Genomic DNA, 22,866 nt, shown 5'->3' with positions numbered 1-22,866 from the left:
GAAGCATCCTCTCCACATCCACGTTATCTAGTCCTTTCAACATTTGGTAGGTTTCAATGAGATCCCCAAGCATTCTACTAAATTCCAGCGAGTACAGGCCCAAAGCTGCCAAACATTCCTCGTATGTTAATTCCTTCACTCCTGGAATTATCCTCATGAACCTCTGGACTCTCTCCAATGACAGTACATCCTTTCTGAGATGAGGGACCCAAAACTCTTGACAATACTCCCAAATGCAGCCTGACTGGTGTCTTATAAAGTTTCAGCATTATCTTCTTGTTTTTATATTCTATTCCCCTTGAAATAAATGCTAACATTGAATTTGCTGCCTTTACCACATACTCAACCTGTGAATTAACCTTCTGGGAGTCTTGCATGAGGACTCCTAAGTCCCTTTGCACCTCTGATTTGAATGTTCTCCCCATTTAGATGGTCTGCACCATTGTTCTTTTACCAAAATGCATTATCATACATTTCCCAACACTGTATTCCATCTGCCACTTTTTTAACCATTCTTCCAATTTGTCTTGCTGCAATCGCATTGCTTCCCTCAGCAAGACCTATCCCTCCACCTGTCGTCGTATCATCTGCAAACTTTGCCACAAAGCCATCAATTTCACTATCTAAATCATTGACAAACAATGTGAAAAGTAAGGGTTCTAATACTGACCCCCTGAGGGACACCACGAGTCACTGGCAGCCAACTGGAAAAGGCCCCCTTTATTCTCACTCGCTGCCTCCTGCCTGTTAGCCATTCCTCTATCCATATCAGTATACTTCCTGTAACACCACTGGATTTTACTTTGTTAAACAGCCTCATGTTACTGGTTGTTACTTCCTTGAAGAATTCTAACAGATTTGTCAGGCAAGATTTCCCTTCACGGAAACCATGCTGGCTTCCACTTATTTTACGTCTCTGAGTACTCCGAAACCTCGTCCTTAATGGACTCGCAACACTTTCCCAACCATTGAAGTTAGGCTTCTTTAAGAGTAGAGTGACGTTTGCAATTTTCCAGTCCTCCAGGACCATGCCAGAATCAACCAGACACAGGTCCAATATGTTTAATGTTTTGTAGGATAAAGATGAATACTCAGGATTCCATTATCTGGTGAGCCTTAATAACACTAACCCTATTGCATATGCAGAAAGACCAGAAAGCTATTCTGGATATGGCCCTGTAAAATTTAACTAAGCTTCTTTGGTGGATTGTCTCCATTGCTCAGTCTACCCTAATGTCCACCATGGTTTAGTACTTGTGAAGAGACTCTTTGCGGTTTTACTTGTGAAGGGATTTTACGATGAAGAGTGACAATAAATCAGAGAAGTTCAAATGGTGGAGCAGACTCAATAGGCCAAATGTCCTGATTTTACTCCTATATCTGTAAAAGACCAGGGCTTGTGATGACTCAGTATCTTCCTGGAGTGCTTCTTTCCAGTGACTGAACAGTCGCTCCCTAACTCATGGATTCTGGAGACACAAAGCACGTTACTTTCTCCATGTAACAATTCCACAAGAAATGCAGACTGTGACATTAGCCACTATATGTAGTTGTTTTTGACCAGGTTATTTTTTCATTCCATTTAAATTTGCTGCCCTTGCCTCCACATCTAGAAGCTAATTTTACCCAAAGAGATCACAATAGAACATAGCTTCACAGAGTGCTGTCAGATAAGGCTGCTCATTGTTCCAATATTTTCTCAGTCTTGCCTTAATGTTGTAGCTCACCTCCAACAAGCTTGCCAGTACAGTGGAGCTAAACTACAGGATGTATGGGGAGCCATTCAACCTGTGGTATTTCCAATGCAAAGATCATCATCAAATTGGAGTATGCAGATGATGTGTGTGCATGCTGCTATTTGGTCATTGACTTTTTTAGTGAAGCATACTCAAGAATGTGGATGTTTATAGCAAGTCCAAAAGATTCTGTATTGGCACAATGAAATCCTGAGAAGTGTGGACTATTCATCTCTTTGGAACTACCCCTCAACAAAGGATCTCTTTGGAACTACCCCTCAACAAAGGAAGATATTAGAAGATCAGGATATCAAACCCAACACAAGTGTTTGCTCTGCCATTTGAGCATGGCTGACTTTGTTTTTCCTCTGGTAGCAGTGATCTCTTGCCTTCTGAAATAAGGAAAACTACCAGGCACTTCAAAAGCATTGGTAGACCCAGTGTCGGGATATGAGACGCAATATCAAAGTTTTCTGCCTGGTAGATAAACCTAACCTTCAGGCTTAAAGTGTATTTGGTCCAGTCCAATGGGCAGCGCATACGTATTTTGCGCATGCCAGACACCAGACTGCTGAAGTAGGCACTCCCTGGTCTGTCTTGGCAAGGTATTGCCAGAGGGAGGGCAAAGAAATTAAATCAATGAAGTTCTGAAAACTGCCTAAAGGAAGCATTGACATACCCACTGACTCATGGGGATCCTTGCCTTGTACTGCACAGAATGGAGAAGGAGCATTTGTGAAGGAATTGAGAGCCACTGAGTCCCTTTAGGATCCCAATAATAATGCATTACTTTGCATTTCTACCTATCCCAATGACCACATTTGCCCTTGCTCTGCCTTTTTCAGAGTGGAGTTTCAACATTAACTGCATCAGCAATGGTTTGATTTCCTTATTACATGCCGTGACAATAAGTAATCTTCCAGTATATCATGCACAAAGGGGCCCGAGTCCCTCTGATAGTTAACATTTTTCAATCACTAACCATGTGAGATCTGCAAGAAGATGCTTCCTATTCATGTAAAAAGTACTGTCATTACTGAACGACTTCATATTTTTCACTTGGCCTATTCTCTTGAAGCCTCTGAATTTTCTGAAAACCCAATGAACTTTTGTATATCAGAACGTTAATCTATTACACATGGACTTGCTCACCAAATATTGGCCTTTAGTACAGATCCCCATGGAACACTACCAGTTATAGCTTTCTGATTTGAAAAGTGACTATTTATTCATACTCTATTTACTGCTTGTTACCTCCAAACCTATGTGCTCTAATTTCACTAATAATCTCTTGTATAGGCTTTTTGGACTTCCAGTGCATCAAATTCCCAGCCTTATTGAAAGTGCAAAGATTTGTCAGACTTAATTTCCTTTTGATAAATCCACATGATTCTCCTTTGTTGTATTATTTAGTTATGCTGCCCTCTCAGCACTTAATAGATTCTGGCAATTTTGTTAACTACATCAGGATGACAGGACTGTATTTGCTTTTTTTTGTCTTCCTTTTGCGGTGCTGTTGGCTACCACAAAAGTATATTTTAATAAAAGCGGATATAGCCTTCAAATAATGAAATTCCATAGAATGACAGCTATTGCATCCTCTATTGAAAGTAAGTGCTTTATTGCATATATAACAGTAACATCTGATGGTGAAATCTGCCACTGTAGCACCACCACAAGTGTGCCAGAGTATTAGTTTTACTGTAATATTTTATTATACGATTGATTTTGAAGGGAGGGAAGAGGGAAGAAGGTATTGCTCTTAACGCATTTACTGAGCATTTTGAGGAGCTTGGTATACTTATGAGATGTCTTTTTTTTAAAAAAAAACCTTTGATCTCTTTGAAATGTGCTATATTAATAATGATATGCAATCCCTTTAAAGTCAATGTAAAGTGAACATGACAGATTTAATAATATAACATTCAATACTGTATGTTTTAATAAAGTGTGATACTACTTTGATTTTGACACTTTGAATGTTTTGCAGTGATAGGAACGTGGAAAAATGAGTTGGCTACTCTCTCAATATCATATTCTTGCTCTGTTCATCCCCCTAAATGCCTCTTTGTGCTAGAGAATTTCAGTTTAACTATTCCTTGAGTGACAATAGGGATTCCTTGAGTTCAAATTGTAAATTTTAATTATCAAAATAAATATGTCGCCATATACAACCCTGAGATTAGTTTTCCTATGGGCATGCTTGGTAAATCTGTAGAATAGTAATTAGAGCAAGATCATCTAGAGTGCTGAAGACAAATTGCAAGTGCAGATATAAATAAATAGCAATAAATAACAAGAACACAAGATGAGATAAAGAAAACTTAAAGTAAGATCATTGATTGTTGGAGTATTTCAATGATGGGGCAAGTGAGCATTGTTATCCCCTTCTATTCAAAAGCCTGATGGGTGTAGGGTAATAACTGTTCTTGAAACTGGTGGTGCGAGTCCTGAAGCTCTTATACCTTCTACCTGATGGCAGCAGTAAGAAGGAAGCAAGTCCTGGGTGGTGAGAATCTCTGCTGGACGCTGCTTTCCTACAATAGCGTTTCATGTGGATGTGCTCAGTGGTTGGGAGGGCTTCACTCATGGTGTACTAGACAGAATCTACAACCTTTTGTAGGATTCACTGAATCTAGAGCCTAGCCAGAAAACATCTCCAAACATGTCAGATTTTTGAAATTTCAATTATATTTTTCATTCAAGTCTTTCCATCCCAGGAATTTGGTGAACCTGCATTGTATTCTTTCCAGACCAAATATATTCTTCAGTGTGGAAAGCAAAACTGCACTGTACTTCCCTGTGGTCTTGTCAAGATCTTGTGCAATTTTAGCAAGACATCATTTTTCCTGTATTTGCTCTTGAGCAATGATTGACATACTTTTTGCTACTGTAATGATTTACTGAACCTATTTGTTTTCACTGACTAATGCACAAGGATGTTGTGATCCATTTGTACACCAATATTTCCCAAACTATTGCTATTAGATCTCTTTTTAAACTTGGGTGATTTCATGTTTATCCACATTATACTGCATCTGCCATGCTTTAGTCCACTTTTGCCACCTAATCACCTTGGTCTGTTTGTGTCAATCCCACATCTCAAAACCACCCAGCTTTGTGTTGTTGCATTCAGTGACGTTTGTCAAATTGCAGATGTATGTCTGCATAGATAGAGCCCGAGCAGAGATTTTTACTGTACCCTAGTCGCCATCTGCTTCTATGAAAAAAAAATCTTCCTGCTCTATTTTGTCTGTCAAGCTATTTTCATTGGGTACCAGTATATACCCCTAATTCTATATGCTAATTTTGTGCCGTTTCCTCTAATGTTCAACAAAGGCATCCTGAAGATCCAAATAGACCAAATCCACTGGTTCATCCCTATTCTCTGTACCAGTTACAGTCAACACCATATCCTCCTTAAATCTATTTGGGTTCTCATCCTGTTGATGTTTTCCAATATTACACCCTTTATAATAGAATGTAGCATTTTCTTTGCTATTGATGTTAAGCTGATGTCTGTAATTCCCCGTTTTCTTATTTTTTTAAAAAGTAGATAGATAGATAGATACTTTATTCATCCCCATGGGGAAATTCAACATTTTTTTCCAATGTCCCATACACTTGTTGTAGCAAAAACTCATTACATACAATACTTAACTCAGTAATAATATGATATGCATCTAAATCACTAACTCAAAAAGCATTAATAATAGCTTTAAAAAAGTTCTTAAGTCCTGGCAGTTGAATTGTAAAGCCTAATGGCATTGGGGAGTATTGACCTCTTCATCCTGTCTGAGGAGCATTGCATCGACAGTAACCTGTCGCTGAAACTGCTTCTCTGTCTCTGGATGGTGCTATGTAGAGGATGTTCAGGGTTTTCCATAATTGACCGTAGCCTACTCAGCGCCCTTCGCTCAGCTACCGATGTTAAACTCTCCAGTACTTTGCCCACGACAGAGCCCGCCTTCCTTACCAGCTTATTAAGACGTGAGGCGTCCTTCTTCTTAATGCTTCCTCCCCAACACGCCACCACAAAGAAGAGGGCGCTCTCAACAACTGACCTATAGAACATCTTCAGCATCTCACTGCAGACATTGAATGACGCCAACCTTCTAAGGAAGTACAGTCGACTCTGTGCCTTCCTGCACAAGGCATCTGTGTTGGCAGTCCAGTCTAGCTTCTCGTCTAACTGTACTCCCAGATACTTGTAGGTCTTAACCTGCTCCACACATTCTCCATTAATGATCACTGGCTCCATATGAGGCCTAGATCTCCTAAAGTCCACCACCATCTCCTTGGTCTTGGTGACATTGAGACGCAGGTTTACATTTTTCTGTCCTCCATTCTGTGGGAGTACTTACATTATCAATAGGACTTTAGAAGATGACAGCCAATACATCCATTATTTCTATGGCACTTTAAGTGCTTGGATGTAGATCATCAGACTCTGAAGATGCATTAGCTTTCTGTGCCATTCATTTTTCTAGTGTTATTTATTAATTGATACTAAGTTTCTTTAATTTCTTTGCCTTAGAACCTTGGTTCTATAAATTTCCCAGAACTTGTGCCCTCTTGGTGTAATTATTCTACTACTTTGTTCTCCATTATAAATTCTTTATTTTTTAGATTAGAAGGGAACTATATTTGTTTTCACAAATCTTGTTTTGCATATTTGTAGAATATCAGTAATATAGGAAGATATTTCTCCAACATATGAACACAAATCTGTTTTCATGTACCTTACAAGTCACTGAAGTGGAGTGCAAAAATTGCCTTTGTCTTTCCTGTGGGGAAACTTGCTTCCATAATTACACAAAATAACCTCTTGAGTTGGGATCAGCGACTTGTTTTGCAAGGCTCTCTGACCTAAACATTGATAACCTTCTGATTTTTTAAAAAAAAATCATTTTGTCTTGACAGCTGGTGGAGCCATGTTACATTAAAGAAGCTGAAAGAATAATTTTTTCAGCTGTAGCATTTGAATATGAAATTAAACTAATGGAATTTTTAAAATTGAAATAATTTATTCAATTCAGAAAACAACATAAATTGCCTTAAAGCTACATCTTTTGCAACCGTTCCTCTCCAATGGTGGTGTGAAACCTGCACCATGTCAAAATGACATGTGATCAGCAGCCAGATTTTTCAGCAGAACTACTGGGGACCCTGCAAGGGAGTACAGTATTTGGTCCAGAGACATGATGGATTTAATAGGCTCAATCAGAAGTTCAGGGTTGTGTGCATTCTGAGCAGTTTCTTGTACTTACAACCTATTACTCATTACAGCTGTGCACTCTCCTGCCAGAACTTGGATAGAATTCCCTATGCAAATCTTCCTACCTCTGAAATACATCAGCTCTTGTCTAAGAAGTGACTTGAATCTGTTTCAATTTGCCTACTAGCACCACAGGTCCGCAGCAGATGTCATTTCATTGGCTTTTTACTTAGCCCTGGAACATCTGAATAGCTAAGATGCAGACTTAAGGATGTTCTTTATCAACTATAGCTTGGCATTCAATACCATCATCCTCACAAACTTCTGTATTTGTGTACTGGAGATTATATTGTTACGAACCCCGTAACTGGGTCACTTACCAGCAAAGATAGAGAGGTCCGCTGAAGTCTGATGGTACTATTTTTAAACGTTTTTATTTATAAAGGGGCACAAAAGTAAGGGTAATACAAACATTCAGATAATATACGTCGTCAATATTCAATCTAAAGCGCGGGTATAGTAATAATCAACAATAAGAAGTGGCTCTATTGTTTTGTCTAGGGGTAATAATATTGTCCAATGGCAATATGAAAGTCTTGCCAGTTCATACAGGCTTTTAGCCGTTTGGGGACCGCTGGGTTTTTCACTGGTTGGAGAGAGAAAGAATTTTGGTGAGAAAATAAACTTGCCAGCCTTTTGGACTCAAATCGTTGAATCGGAAACGTGGGTTCCCCGTTGTCAGTTCGAAGTCCTTTTCGGGGTTAGCAGCCACTCGTTCCCCAAGCTAGGGGAACCAAATCACACGTGGCTCCCGAACAGCTTCCCGTCCTTACGGGAGCGATGAGCGATGGTGTCTCCGTCTGGTGCGTCGCTGGAGTACCGCCTCCTGCAGTCTCCTTTTTATCGTGACTGGCAGATTTGTAGATGTCAATCAAGGTAGGGTGATACAATCCCCACCCCACATTGCCCGAGGGTGTCCATGTCCCTGATAGCTGGCACGTAGTATAGAGTCGCAATTCACACAGGTGTCTCTAAGAACAATGGTCAAATCCGTTGCATTGTCTCTCATTTCCTGGGTCCAAGACCCGAATTAATAGCGATCTTGCGATTCTCCGGAAGGAGGGGGCTGGTCCCGCACCCTTCGGCCCCTCAGAGCTGTGGTACATTCATAACAATATTGACCGACTACATCACAGCCTGGTATGCAAACACCAACGCATTTGAACAGCGTATTCTACAAAAAGTAGTGGATGCAGCCCAGTCCTTCATTGATCCATGTACGTGGAGCACTGTTTCACGAAAATAACATCTATCAGCAGTGATTTCCCCCACGGCCCAGCTCATGCTCTCTTCTCATTGCGGCCACAGGAAGAAGGTACAGGAGCCTCAGGGCTCACGCCACCAGGTTTGGGAACAGCTATTGTCCCACAACCAATGGGCTATTGAACCAGTGGTGATAACTTCACTCAACATCACTTGCCCCATCACTGAGCTGTTTCCACAACCTATGGACTAGCTTCAAAGCCTCTTCATCTCACGTTCTAGATGTTGCTTATTTATTATTTCTTTTTCTTTTGTCTTTGCACAGTTAGTTGTCTTTTGCACATTGTTTGTTCACCCTGTTGGGTGCAGTCTTTCATTTATTCCATTATGGTTCTTCGATTTATTGAGTATGCCTGCGAGAAAATGAATCTCGGGGTTGTATATGGTGACGAACATGTACTTTGGTAGTTTTACTTAGAACTTCGAACTTTATGATGCTTGAGGAGCCTCACATGAGGCTGCTTAACCTGGCCCCACCATTTCCGATAGAAGAACACCATACTGGTCCTTCCCCACCAAGCCATTGCCATGGCTGCACCAAGCCTCAGTTTGTCCCTCAACATGTACAGCCTGGAATGAATGTGCCAGTCGGCAGCATTCCTTCATGAACATCTCGATGGAATCAAGTTGCAAATTTCAAGTCTTAAAGTACTTTTTTTTTAAACCTCACTTTCCATTCAGACCTACTTGCAAGTCGATACATGCAAAACTTCTGATGATCCAATGCAGTAAAATATTTTTTAAAAATGTCCTTGATACGTTTTGTGGTTAATTACACTTTGATTAATACAACTGAAAATAGATTGTATGTAACTTAATTTTGTATTGTTGAAAACAGTGTTTTTAAAAATGTATATCCATTTGCCAGTTCTGTTGGAGTCCAGTTGTCATTTTCTTTTCAAATTAGATTGTTTCTAAAACCTATCTTTTCATGTCTTTGTGCCAGAAAGAGGCAGCTTAATTTTTTTAAAGCTGCTTCAAAGACCCACAAACAAACAGCAAACATAATTAACAGGAATTCGTTATGGTGATTAATTCCTCTCAAGAGCATGCCATATTTGTGGGTGGTGTTGCCTTTAAGCCAAACATTATAAACTAGCACATAAGATTGTAGAAATTCAATTTGCACTTAAGAATCTGCGGTGTTGTTATGGTAAATCAAGGTGAATTGCAACAAAAGTAATATGTAATCTATCCTGTTATATTACACTGTATGCACTATATGGAGGTGCAGCACACCTGTTGTGACTGCAACGATGAATTGCTTAAATTTTAATGGTCACAGTCCATTTGGGTGACTGCACTGGAAAGGGTCCCTTTTGTGTGCCGTTGCATTTATTGTAATAGTTATTAATGGACATTATTGCCTCTGCACTGTAAGCAATTCATTTTGTTGTTCATAGAGTATTCGAAAAATTACAAATGGGCCCCCAAGGTACCGCGTGCTAATGAGTGATGGAATCCATACACTGTCATGTAAGTATTGAAGAAAGAATTTTGTTGCTTGCATTAGCCAAGTAAAAAAATGATTTAATTGTTCAACCAATTTATGGAATTTTATGCAAGGTATTAGCATGCTAATTATGGATTATGGATATATTCCAATTTTACACTGGAACTACTACAGCCACTTGTATGGTGCTCTTAATGTAATGAAAAGTTATTTCACAGTTGCACAGCAGGGATTAGGGATAAGTGGAAGATATGGGTATTGAGTAGGCTTTTAAATGGAGGGCTATGTGGAATTTCTGTCCCCCTCAGTGATCGGCAGGTTTACATTGGAAATAGGAGAAGAGAAGTATAGATGCCTAAACCTAAAAGACAAAGATCTTGGATGGAATGGGGAAAATATAAGGTCTTGGCCTGAAACATCAACTGGACTCTTCCATAGATGCTGCCTGACCTGCTGAGTTCCTCCAGTATTTTTTGTGTGTTGCTTGAAAATATAGAAAGGTTTGTTTTGTTTTTAAACAGAAGTTTTGAAACTGTAGCATTGGTTTTGGGTAATCACACTTTCCCAGATGTTGGTCTGATCATTTGTGATAATTAAATGTTTTCGGTCAATTAGAATATTATTTCCTACCTATGCTTAAGCAAGTTTGTGTAAAAATGGAGGAACAAGAGGGTTTTTCAGAACTATTGAATACCTATTCCTTGTGCAGGAAGTGGCATCAGCTTGGGCTCTTGGTTCTGCGGAATGTGCTATAACTGTCGTTGCTGAGGTACCCTTTGTGATGTTGGCATTTTATTTTGGGATGAGGCCTGGTAACAGGCCTTCTGGCCTGACAATCCCATGCTGCCCAATTATACCCATGTGACCAATTAGCCTGCTAACCCTTATAATCATAAGACACAGGAGCAGAATTAGGCCTTTCGGCTCATTGAGTCCACTCTGCCATTTCATCACGGCTGATCCCAGATCCCATTCAACCCCATACACCTACCCTCTCACTGTATTCCTTGACGCCTCAACCAATTAGGAATCTATCAGCTTCAACTTTGAATGTAATGATGGACTTGACCTCCACCCCAGGCTGTGGCATGGCATTCCAGAGATTCACCACTCTGGCTAAAAAAAAAATTCTTCTTACTTCTGTTCTAAAAGGTCAGCCCTTAATTCTAGTTCTGGATGCCCCCACCAGAGGAAACATCTCCACATCCACGTTATCTAGTCCTTTCAACATTTGGTAGGTTTTAATGAGATCCCCAAGCATTCTTCTAAATTCCAGTGAGTGCAGGCCCAAAGATGCCAAACGTTCCTTGTGTGTTAACCACTTCACTCCTGGAATTATCCTCGTGAACCTCTGGATTCTCTCCAATGACAATACATCCTTTCTGAGATGAAGGGCCCAAAACTGTTGACAGTACTCCCAAGTGCAGTCTGACTGGTGTCTTATAGTTTCAGCATTATCTTCTTGTTTTTATATTCTATTCCCCTTGAAGTAAATGCCAACATTGCATTTGCCTTCTTTACCACAGACTCAACCTGTGAATTAACCTTCTGGGAGTCTTGCATGAGGACTCCTAAGTCCCTTTGCATCTCTGATTTGAATGTTCTCCCCTTTTAGATAGTCTGCACCATTGTTCTTTTACCAAAATGCATTATCATACATTTCCCAACACTGTATTCCATCTGCCACTTTTTTGACCATTCTTCCAATTTGTCTAAGTCCTATTGCAATCACATTGCTTCCTCAGTGCTACCTACCCCTCCACCTATCTTCGTAACATTTGCAAACATTGCCCCAAAACCATCAATTCCACTGTCTAAATTATTGACAAACAGTGTGAAAAGTAGCAGTCCCAATACTGACCCCTGAGGAACACCATAATTACTGGCAGCCAACCAGAAAAGGCCCCCTTTAATCCTACTTGCTGCCTCCTGCCTGTCAGCCATTCCTCTATCCATGCCAGTATATTTCCTGGAACACCATAGGATTTTATCTTGTTAAGTAGCCTCATGTGAGGCACCTTATCAAATGCCTTCTGAAAATCTAACTAAATGACATCCATTGCCTCTCCTTTGTCCACCCTGCTTGTTACTTCTAACAGATGTCAGGCATTGTTTCCTTTAATAGAAGCCATGCTAACTTTGACTTATTTTATCATTAGTCTCCAAGTACCCAGAAACTTCATCCTTAATAATAGACTCCAACACTTTCCCAACCACTGAGGTTAGGCTAACTAACTTATAATTTCCTCTTTTGTCATCCTCCCTTCTTTCAAGAGTGGGGTGACATTTGTGATTTTCTAGTCTTCTGGTAGCATGCCAGAATCAGATGATTCTTGAAAGATCCATAGTCTCTTCAGTAACCTCTCTCAGGATTCTGGGATGTAGTCCATCTGGTCCAGGTGACTTTTGAGTGTGCCTAGCACTTTTTTCCTTTGTTATAGTATGGCACTCACTCCTGCTCATAGACCTCTGGCATATAGCTAGTGTCTTTCACAGTGAAGAGTACTTATTAAGTTCACCTGCCATTTCTTTGTCCCCATTCCTACCTCAGCAGTGTCTATTTCCAGTGGTCCAATATCAAATCTCACCTCCCTTTTATTCTTTGTATAACTGAAAAAACCTTTAGTATCAAGCTTTATATTATCAGCTAGTTTGTCTTGTAGTTGATCTTCTCCCTTTACCTTTTGTTGGATTTTTAAAAGCTTCTTAATCATCCAACTTACTTTTGCTACCTTGTATGCCCTTTCCTTGGCTTTTATGCAGTCATTAACTTCCCTTGTCAACCACGCTGCCATTTGAGAACAACTTCTGTGGGACATGTCTATCTGTCTTGTGAACTATTTCCAGAAACTTCAGCCACTCTGTTCTGCCATCACCCCAGCCAGTATACCCCTCCAATCCACTTAGGCAAGTGCCTCTGAAATTCCCTTGATTCCATTGCAATACTGATGCATGTGACTTGTGCTTTTCCCTCTCAAGTTGCAGTATGAATTCAATCATAATCACTGCCTCCTAAGGGTTCCTTTACATTAAGCTGACTAATAAAATCGTGGTTGTTACACAACACCCTATCTAAGATGGCCTTTCCCTAGTAGGCTCAAGAACAAGCTGCTCTGAAAAGCCATCTTGGGGGCATTCTACAAATTTCCCCTCGTGATCTGACCTCAAACTGATTTTCCCAATCCTCTTGCAATTCATTACAATTGCGGCACTACACTTATTACATGCCCTTTCCAGCTCCTTTTGCAATCTCAACCCCACAGCTTGACTCCTATTTGGAGGCCTATATAGGATTCCCATAATGGTTTTGTTAACCCTTGCAGCTTGTTAATTCCACCCACAAAACAAAATCAACATTCTCTGACCCAATGACACGTCTTTCTAAAGATGTAATTCCATCTCTTACCAATAGTACCACACCACTGTCTATGCCTTTCTGCCTGTCCTTTTGATACCAAGCAAATGCTTTGATGTTAAGCTCCCAACTCTGGCCTTCTTTCAGCCATGACTCAGTGATGCCTACAACATCGTACCGACCAATCTCTTATTGCGCCATGTGCATTTAAATATAGCGCCTTCAGTCCTGCATTCTTTGCCCTTACAACATTTGCCTCTGTGGTACAACTTAACTCTGCTCTGTCTTCAGTTGTACCCAATCATGGGCTTGTCCTTCCTTACATTCATATTACATATTACATCAGTACTTGTAAAACTTGCTGGCCCATCCTCAGCTCTATTATACTGGTTCCCTTCCCCTGTTGTATTAGTTTAAACCACTCCCAGCAGCTCTAGCAAACCAGCCTGCAAGGATATTGTGGAACATGGGAGAAAACAGGAGGAAGTCTACGTGGTCGTGGGGGGAACATGCTAACTCCTTGTAGAGAGTGGAGGAAATGCCGCTGCCACTGTAATAGTGTCACACTAACTGCCATGTTAGTAGATAACATCTTTCGAGAGATGGTCACTGCACTGCTCTAGGGTGTGAGTAGAGCAAGAATAAGTGATGGCCAGGAGATGGAACATGTGGGTAGCTTGAGGGGCTCCTGGGGTTATCTTGTTCTCTCACTATTATTCATTCCTGATTATTGATGGTTGTTAGATCTGCAAAGCGTATTGCAAGTTCAGAATGAAAAGGAATAGACAGTTGATGATTCAGGCCAAGGCCCTTCAATAGGACTAGGTGGCTTGCCCTAGAATGGAGTCCTTTTGGACTGTAAACCGAGTCTGTAGACGTGGAAAGGAACATGTTCACAGTACTGATGAGATCAATCTGCATCCCATCTGTTGGTATAGTAAATGATATCCAGCAGTGATTGTTGTCCATATTGACAACTCACACCTTGAAGGCTGAATGCTTTATTTTGCTTCCTGCTTGCAGCCTCTGTTCTCACAGTGGAATCTATCCCTTTCCTCGCTGTCTGAGACTCAATAAGATAATTTGCTGCTTGTTCTACTTGACTGAGAATTGAATTTCTGTCACAGTGTATTGTCGCAAAAACGTTTTTTCTACCTCTTTAACGTTGTCCACATTAACGTTCTTTCCTGAACAGTCCAATTCACTATTTTTAGTTTTTCCTGTTTGTGTTGGTCATTAAGTTTACATGTAGCTCAAATTGCAAAGTATCATCCTTGAGCTTAAAGCTCTTTCTATTCTGCCACTCTCCTTAATGCGTGCTAAACGCAGTCTTATGCTCTAATTATTATTTTGCCTTCTCTCTGAATTAAACCATAAGATATAGGAGTAGAAGTAGTAAGCCATTCGGCCCATAGAGACCGCTTCACCATTCATCATGGGCTGATCCAATTCTTCCAGTAACCCCTACACCCTTTGATGTCCTGACTAATCAAGAACCTATCTATCTCTGCCTTAAGTGCACCCAATGATGTGGCCTCCTCAGCATCTCATGGCAACAAATTCCACAGATTTACCAACCTTTGACTGAAGTAATTTCTCCACATCTCTGTTCTAAATGGATGTCCTTCAATCCTGAAGTCATGCCCTCTTATCCTAGATTCCCCTACCATGGAAAATAACTTTGCCACATCTAATCTGTTCAGGCCTTTTAACATTTGGAATGTTTTTATGAGATCCTCATTCTCCTGAACTCCAGGGAATGCAGCCCAAGAGCTACCAGACGTTCCTTATATGGTAACCCTTTCATTCCTGGATTCATTCTCGTGAATCTTCTCTGAACCCTCTCCAATGTCAGTATATCCTTTCTAAAATAAGGAGCCCAAAACTACGCACAATATACCAAGTGTGGTCTCACGAATGCCTTACAGAGCCTCAACATTACATCTCTTGCTCTTATATTCTAAACCTCTAGACATGAATACCAACATTACATTCGCCTTCTTCACCACTGATTCAACCTAGAGTTTAACTTTTAGGGTATCCTGGATAAGAACTCCCAAGTCCCTTTACATCTCTACATTTTGAATTCTCTCCCCATCTAAATAATAGTCTGCCTGTTTATTTCTTCCACCAAAGTGCATGACGATGCACTTTCCAACATTGTATTTCATTTGCCACTTCTTTGCCCATTCCCCTAAACTATCTAAGTCTCTTTTTCCTCAACACTACCTGTTCCTCCACCTATCTTTGTATCATTGGCAAATGTAGCCATAAATCCATTAATCCTATAGTCCAAATCATTGTCATGCATCATAAAAAGCAGCAGTCCCAACACTGACTCCTGTGGAACTCCACTGGTAACTGGCAGCCAGCCAGAATAGGATCCCTTTATTCTCACTCTGTTTTCTGCTGATCAGCCAATGGTTCACCCCGGGTAGTAACTTTCCTGTAATTCCATGGACTCTTATCTTGCTAAACAACCTCGTGTGGCACCTTGTTAAAGGCCTTCTGAAAATCCAAGTACACCATGTCTACTGCATCTTCTCTGTACCGTGCTTGTACATTTTTTCCTCAAAAAATTGCAGTAGGTTAGTCGTGCAGGATTTTCCTTTCAGGAGATCATACTGATTTTGGCCTATTTTGTCATGTGCCTCCAGGTACTCTGTAATCTTATCTCTAACAATTGATTCCAGCAATTTCTCAACCACTGATGACAGGCTAACGGGTCTATAGTTTCCTTTCTGCTGCTTCCCACCCTTCTTAAATAGTGGAGTAACATTTGCAGTTTTCCAGTCATCCGGTACAATGCCAGAATCTATCGATTCTTGAAAGATAATTGTTAATGCCTTCACAATCTCTCCAGCTACTTCCTTCAGAACCAGAGGGTGCACTCCAAGAGATTTATCCACCCTCAGACCGTTAAGCTTCCTGAGCACCACCTTAGTCGTAATTTTCACTGCACATACTTCACTTCTCTGATACTTTTGAATATCTGATATACTGCAGATGTCTTCCACAGTGAAGACTAATGCAAAATATCCATTCAGTTCCTCTGCCATCTCTGCGTCTCTCATTATAATATCTCCAGCGTCATTTTCTATTGGTCCTATATCTACCCTCAATGCTCTTTTACCCTTTATATACTTAAAAAAAGCTTTTAGTATCTTTTATATTGGTCACCAGCTTCCTTTCATAATTCATCTTTTCCTTCCTAATGAGCTTCTTAGTTTCTTTCTGCAAGTTTTTAAAAGCTTCCCAATCCTCTATCTTCCCACTAGCTCTGGCTTCCTTGTATGCCCTCTCTTTTGCTTTTACTTTGGCTCTGACTTGTCAGCCACGGTAGTTCGCTTCTTCCATTCAAAAATTTCTTCTTATTTGGAACATATCTTTCTTGCACTTCCCTCGTTTTTTTTATAGGAACTCCAGCCATTGCTGCTCTGCTGTCCTTCCTGCTAGTGTCCCTTTCCGGTCTGCTTTGACCAGCTCCCCTCTCGTGCCAGGGAAGTTTCCTCTATTCCACTGAAGTACCGACACTTTGGAAATTAGTTTCTCCTTCTCAAATTTCAAAGTGAACTCGATCATATTGTGATCACTGTTCCCTAAGGGTTCCTTAACCTTAAACTCTCTTATCACCTCTGGTTCATTACACAACACCCAATCCAGCACAGCCAAAACCCTCGTGGGCTCAGCAACAAGCTGTTCTAAAAAACCATCCCTTGGGCATTCTACAAATTCTCTTTCTTGAGGTCCACTTCTGGCCTGGTTTTCCCAATCCACTTGCATGTTAAAATCCCCCAACAATTATCATGACATTGCCCTCCTGACACGCCTTTTCTATCTCCTGCTGTAATTTGTAACCCACATCCCGGCTGCTGTTTGGAGGCCTGTGTACAACTGTCATTAGGGTCTTTTTTACCCTTGCCATTTCTTAACTCAACCCGTAGACTCTACACTTTCCGATCTTATGCCATCCCTTTCTAATGATTTAATATTTCTTATACACAGGGCCACACCACCACCTCTGCCTAGTAACCTATCTTTCTGATACACCGTATATCCTTGGATGTTCAGTTCCCAATGGCAGCCATCCTTTAGCCGAGCTTCAGAGATGGCCACAACATCACACTTGCCAATCTGTGGCTGAATTTCAAGATCATCCATTTTATTTCTTATGCTACGTGCATTCAAATATAACATGTTTCAGTCCAGAATTTGTTGCTTTCTGTTTTAACTACACCATGCCTCTAAATTGAAATTTTAATTCTTGATTTAAAGTCCAATTCTTTAATCAAGGGTTTGACTTCGTGTGATTGTGAAGTGTCTGAGTAGTTGTGTATTTTAAGTGCTTATGAAGATGAGCAAAATTTACAGGATTGATGTTTCATAAAATCCTGAAGAAAGGTGGGGTGATCATTAAAATGTTTTGTTGGAATTGCCATAGACATTCATTTGCATTGCTAGAAAACTATCTAATTAGTTGCATGTGTATTTGTCTGCCAATATGCAAATTAGATTTTTAACAATTCTAAATCATATTCAGTTTTGTAACTACCATAGGAAACTCATTTACTAACACATTTGCTGAACATTTTTGAAAAGTTAATCAACATTAGAGGCATTAAGTTATCTGTGATATCCTAAAAGTGAGGTGATAGATTTGTAAGATAAAATAACATTACATTTTGAAATATGGGTGTAAATTTAAAAAAAATTTCTTTTAGCTTTCCTCCTTGCAACTCAGCTGAACTACATGGGAGATGACGGCCTTATTGCAGTAAACTGCGTCTGCCAAATCAACAGGTTCATCTGTAACACAATGAAGGATGGAAGGTACAAAGCATAAATTTTCTAGTATTTGTAAGCAATGAAAAATTTCAGAAATACTAAAATGATGAAGACTTTACCTTTTAAAAAGGGGCCTTTCTCAAGCTAGGCGGAGAGGTGAAAATTGATGCTGAATAGTATGGGGAGATGGTAACTTCTTCCTCCAGGCCCATCGCCACTCAGTTCTCTTCACTTATGAAGTACCAGTCTCATTATAGTGTTTACTTTTTGACTTCTGTCATTAATGTACCTAAGGCTAAATATCAATCTTCTGAAATACATTTTATTGTTTGTGGTAATATTACTTTGTGCTGTGAGTTATATATACCGTAGATTCCGGACTACAGAGCGCACCTGATTAAAAGCCGCTGGCTCTAATTTTAGAAATAAAATCAATTTTTTAAATGTACAGGCCGCACCGGATTTTAGGCCGCACCGAATTTCCGGCGGAACGGATTTTCGGCGCACTGGATTTTCGGCGCACTGGATTTTCGGCGCACTGGATTTTCGGCGCACTGGATTTTCGGCGCACTGGATTTTCGGCGCACCGGATTTTCGGCCGCTTGTAATATGAGATATTTACACAGAAAGATACTACACGTGTTGGGCTTCAAATTCTGCCCTGTGTTCGTTTTGGAAGAGAGACAACCAACACCGGATTACAGTGCAGCGTGGCTTTATTGCAGAACGCGTTTTGCCTTCCCCTTACATTCTGCTCTTATTTATACTCCTTTTTCCCCCAAACCAAACCCTCGCTACACATATTTGGTAAGGCTAAACTTTGTTATACCTACCGGTATTTGGTAACATCGGACACTTGTGTCCTTATTGGCCCGATACCATTCACACACGAGTTTTACTGTTTTTTTGTTTACTGAATCGCTAGCAGTTTCGGTGCAGCGGAATCCTCAGTTTCGCTCCCTCCCTCCCTTGTACTGCTGTCTAATATCACGTGAGCCATTCCTGACCTGAAGCGGCAGTCCCAAATTAAATCCTAACACACGTGAGGATTTTTTAAACTTTTAATTAAATCCGTATGGTAACATAAACAAATACATATTGCAAATGCTTTTTTTCGAACCGTGCCTGTAACACGGCTACTTTTAAAATACATACCTATCGGTAACACACAAATTACGTTGGGTATACTTTTTTATTGAACAGTGCATGAACAACATTCCAACATCTCCTAACGACTGGTTAAAAAATATATATATTCTGCAGCCTACCAGGAAAAGTTATTGATCGCCTTCTTCATCTTCCTCCTGCGCACTAAAACCATCAAAGTCCTCTTCTTCAGTGTCTGAATTGAACAACCTCAGGATCTCATCACTCACTTCAATCTCTTCGTTGTCGCTCTCACTTGAGCGCACGCGATCCTCTTCATCACGCAGCAGTCCAGCCTTTCGAAACCCGTTGGTGATGGTGGATGTTGTGACATGGCTCCAAGCATTTAGGATCCACTGGCAGACGAGTTAAAGATGCTCTTCGCATGTGGCCTGTTTTGGTAAAGGATTTCTCGCCGCTCGTCATCCAAGTCTCCCACTCAATGCGTAGTGCCACTTTAAATGCCCGGTTCACGCTGATGTCCAGTGGCTGCAAATACTTCGTGGTGCCCCCAGGAATCACAGCTGGAATTGAGTTTGTACTCTTGATGGCAGCTTTCACTGAATCTGTTATATGAGCCCTCATGCTGTCCATAACGAGCAACGCTTTTTTTATGTGAAAAAATCCCCCCGGTCGCTTGGCGTAGCACTCTCTGAGCCAATCCTTCATTAGACTCTCCATCATCCAACCTTTCTTATTGACTTTCACCATGATTTCTTTTGGGAATTTTTCCTTTGGCATTGTCAGCCGCTTAAAAATCACCATCGGTGGAAGCTTTAGTCCGGATGCTGTGCAGCTCAGAACACAAGTAAAATGCGTTCTCTCATGGCCACTTGTTTTCAGTATGATGGACGAGTCACCTTTTTTATTAACAGTCCGAGTGAGAGGCAGGTCAAACGTCAAAGGTACTTCATCCATATTTATGATTTCATCTGGCCCGATGGAATTCTCCGCTATCTTTGTTTGAGTGAATGTGCGGAAGTTAGCAAGTTTTTCCTCATGGTCGGGAGGGAGCTGCTGACAGAGAGTCGTGCGTACCCTGATGGACAGGCCTTTTCGTCTCATAAATCTAAAACACCACGATGGCCCACCTCTAAAATCTTCGATTTTCATTTTGGTGGCGATTGCTTTAGCCTTCAGTCTGATCTGCACGGTGGAAACACCGCGGCCGCCTGCTCTCTGTGTGTTAACCCAGTCTTCAAGAAAGTTTTCAAGTTCGGGCCATCTGCTGTGATTACCTCTGAAAGCTTTTGTCGTCTTTTTGCATTGATTCAGTTCTTCGCGCTGGTGTCTCCACCGTCTCACCATCGATTCATGTATGCCAAGATTACGCGCAGCAGCTCGATTTCCTTGTTCAACCGCCAGATTGATTGCCTTTAACTTAAAAGCTGCATCATATGCTTTTCTTCGAGTGTTTTCCATGTTGATGAGGGTGAGTACAAATGGCTGATTTACAATAATTTGTGAAGTGCGCTTGATTTATCGTACAATTTCATTGGACCTCTGTGAACTACTCATCAATTTTATTGGTCTACTGTTACGAGGCAAAATGTTTTGGCGGTATGGGAAAAAACCTTCTATTAGCCGCACCTTATTATAAGCCGCTATGTTCAATGCTGTTCAAAGCATGGGAAAAAAGTAGCGGCTTATAATCCGACATCTACGGTACTGAGTTGTGCACCTTGGTCCAGAGGAACATTGGCAGCATACTTGTATTCAGTTGAATAACAGTAAAGTTACTGTACTTCCCAATGCCTGATTCAAAAACTTCAAAGAAAATCTAGCGTGGACAAGTGGAGCATAATTTTGCCCACTTGTAGCCTCTTTCAAGTTCTCTGTCTCAAAGCTTTATGGTAGCAGTTTTGCATCTGAATCAGGTGGTGTGGTTCTAAATTCAGTAGCTGGAACAAGTGCATAATCTAGGCTCAATGCGGTACTGAGGGAATGGTCTACATAGGAAGTTTTGTTGGAGGCATTAGGCAAAAGTCATGCCAGCTGATTTGAGTCGATTTAACAGATCAAGTTAACACTAGTTTAAAAAAAAAAATTCTCCATTATGTCATGGCATGAAATTTATCCTCAAACCTATTCAGTAAAACAATTCGTCATGCAATTCTCATTTTTGGCTGAGAACTAGCTGTGTCCAAAGTGGTTGCATTTCCCCACATCACTTCAAGTACCGTAGATTCCGGACTACAGAGCGCACCTGATTAAAAGCCGCTGGCTCTAATTTTAGAAATAAAATCAATTTTTTACTTGTAAAGGCCGCACCGGATTTTCGGCCGCAGGTGTCCCACGTTGTAATATGAGATATTTACACAGAAAGATATTACACGTGAGGATTTTTTAACTTTTAATTAAATCCATATGGTAACAAAAACAAATACATATTGCAAATGCTTTTTTTCGAACCGTGCCCGTAACGCGGCTACTTTTAAATATACGTTGCGTATACTTCTTTACTGAACAACATTCCAATATCTCCTAACGACTGGTAAAAAATATATATACTGCAGCCTACCAGGAAAAGTTATTGATCGCCTTTAACTTAAAAGCAGAGTTTTCGCTCCGCCGCTCCCCCCCGCCGTCCCGTTTATCGCAAACGGCATTTAAAAGCAGCGTTTCGCTCGGGTCTAATGCCCCCTCCTTCCCGTTTATCGCAAACCGGTATCCCACAAGACGCGGCGAAACCGGGTGTGACGTCATAGCATCCTGCGATGTAGTACAGAAAACAAATATAGTTAAAACTCTTCTAACTTTAACTAGAAAATGAATTACTAAGCGAAAATATTATAAACTAAATAACTGCCATAAAGGCAGCACAATGCTTTTCTTCGAGTGTTTTCCATGTTGATGAGGGTGAGTACAAATGACTGATTTACAATAATTTAATTGTGAAAGTGCGCTTGATTTATCGTACAATTTCATTGGACCTCTGTGAACTACTCATCAATTTTATTGGTCTACTGTTACGAGGCAAAATGTTTTTGGCGGCATGAAAAAAATAATGCATTAGCCGCTCCGTATTAAAGGCCGCAGAGTTCAAAGCTGTTCAAAATGTGGGAAAAAAGTAGCGGCTTAAAATCCGGAATCTACGGTACTTAATTATCGATAATATAATCTGGAAGGCTTTAAGATTATGAGATGCACTTGTAAATTGATTATTGTCACATGTACTGAGGTACAGTGGGAAAACTTTTGCATGTCATTCATACCAATCAGTTCATCAATAATAATGCATTGAGGGATAACAGTAACAGGACAGAATATGGTGTTAACAACTGCAAAGAAAATGCAACGTAAGCAGACAGTGAGATGCAAGGCTGTGACACGATAGATTGTGGGGTCAAGAGTCCATTTTACCATGCAAGAGGCATTTCAGTAATTATAACAGTGATATAAAAGCTGTCCTTGAGCCTGGTGACACATGCTGTCGGGCTATTGCATCTTCCTAATGAGAGAGGGGAGAAAGAATGGCTGGTGTTCGTGGGGTCCTTGTATTTGTACAAACTTGTTTTGGCTACTTTACTGAGGAAGAATAGCATAAATTACAAAGCAAATGAGGAAGGCAGGTGATTTGTACTTGGTTAAATTCCACAAAGAAAAGGTCACTCTGGCAGCCTTTGTTAGTAAATATAAGAAGGTATTTCCTTTTTAAACAGAACTGTAGTTTTATAATATTATTGCACTAGTAAACAATTTGGTTTAATATCTTTTAACTGGTACTTTGCCACTGAGCACTGATGTTTCAATATTGCATTGAAACATCAGCCTGTGTTAAGTATTAAGTTCTAGAAGGGTCATGTAGCATTGAAATGGGCCATTTGGTCTGCCATGTTAACACTGTTCA

General features: G+C 40.5%; 1 protein-coding gene across 1 annotated transcript in view; it reads left to right on the top strand.

The window, feature by feature from the left end:
- Window positions 1–22,866, top strand: part of rpa1 (replication protein A1) — a 91,449-nt gene that overhangs the window by 11,983 nt on the left and 56,600 nt on the right. The window contains exons 3-4 of the mRNA XM_073053184.1: window positions 9,681–9,753; window positions 17,807–17,915. Coding sequence (XP_072909285.1) covers window positions 9,681–9,753; window positions 17,807–17,915 — 182 coding nt within the window. The remainder of the gene's footprint in view (window positions 1–9,680; window positions 9,754–17,806; window positions 17,916–22,866) is intronic.

This window comes from Hemitrygon akajei, chromosome 8 (assembly GCF_048418815.1).
Source record: "Hemitrygon akajei chromosome 8, sHemAka1.3, whole genome shotgun sequence".
NCBI classification, from domain to species: domain Eukaryota; kingdom Metazoa; phylum Chordata; class Chondrichthyes; order Myliobatiformes; family Dasyatidae; genus Hemitrygon; species Hemitrygon akajei.
Note: the sequence above shows the minus strand (reverse complement) of the source record. Positions and strands in the feature narration are given on the sequence as shown.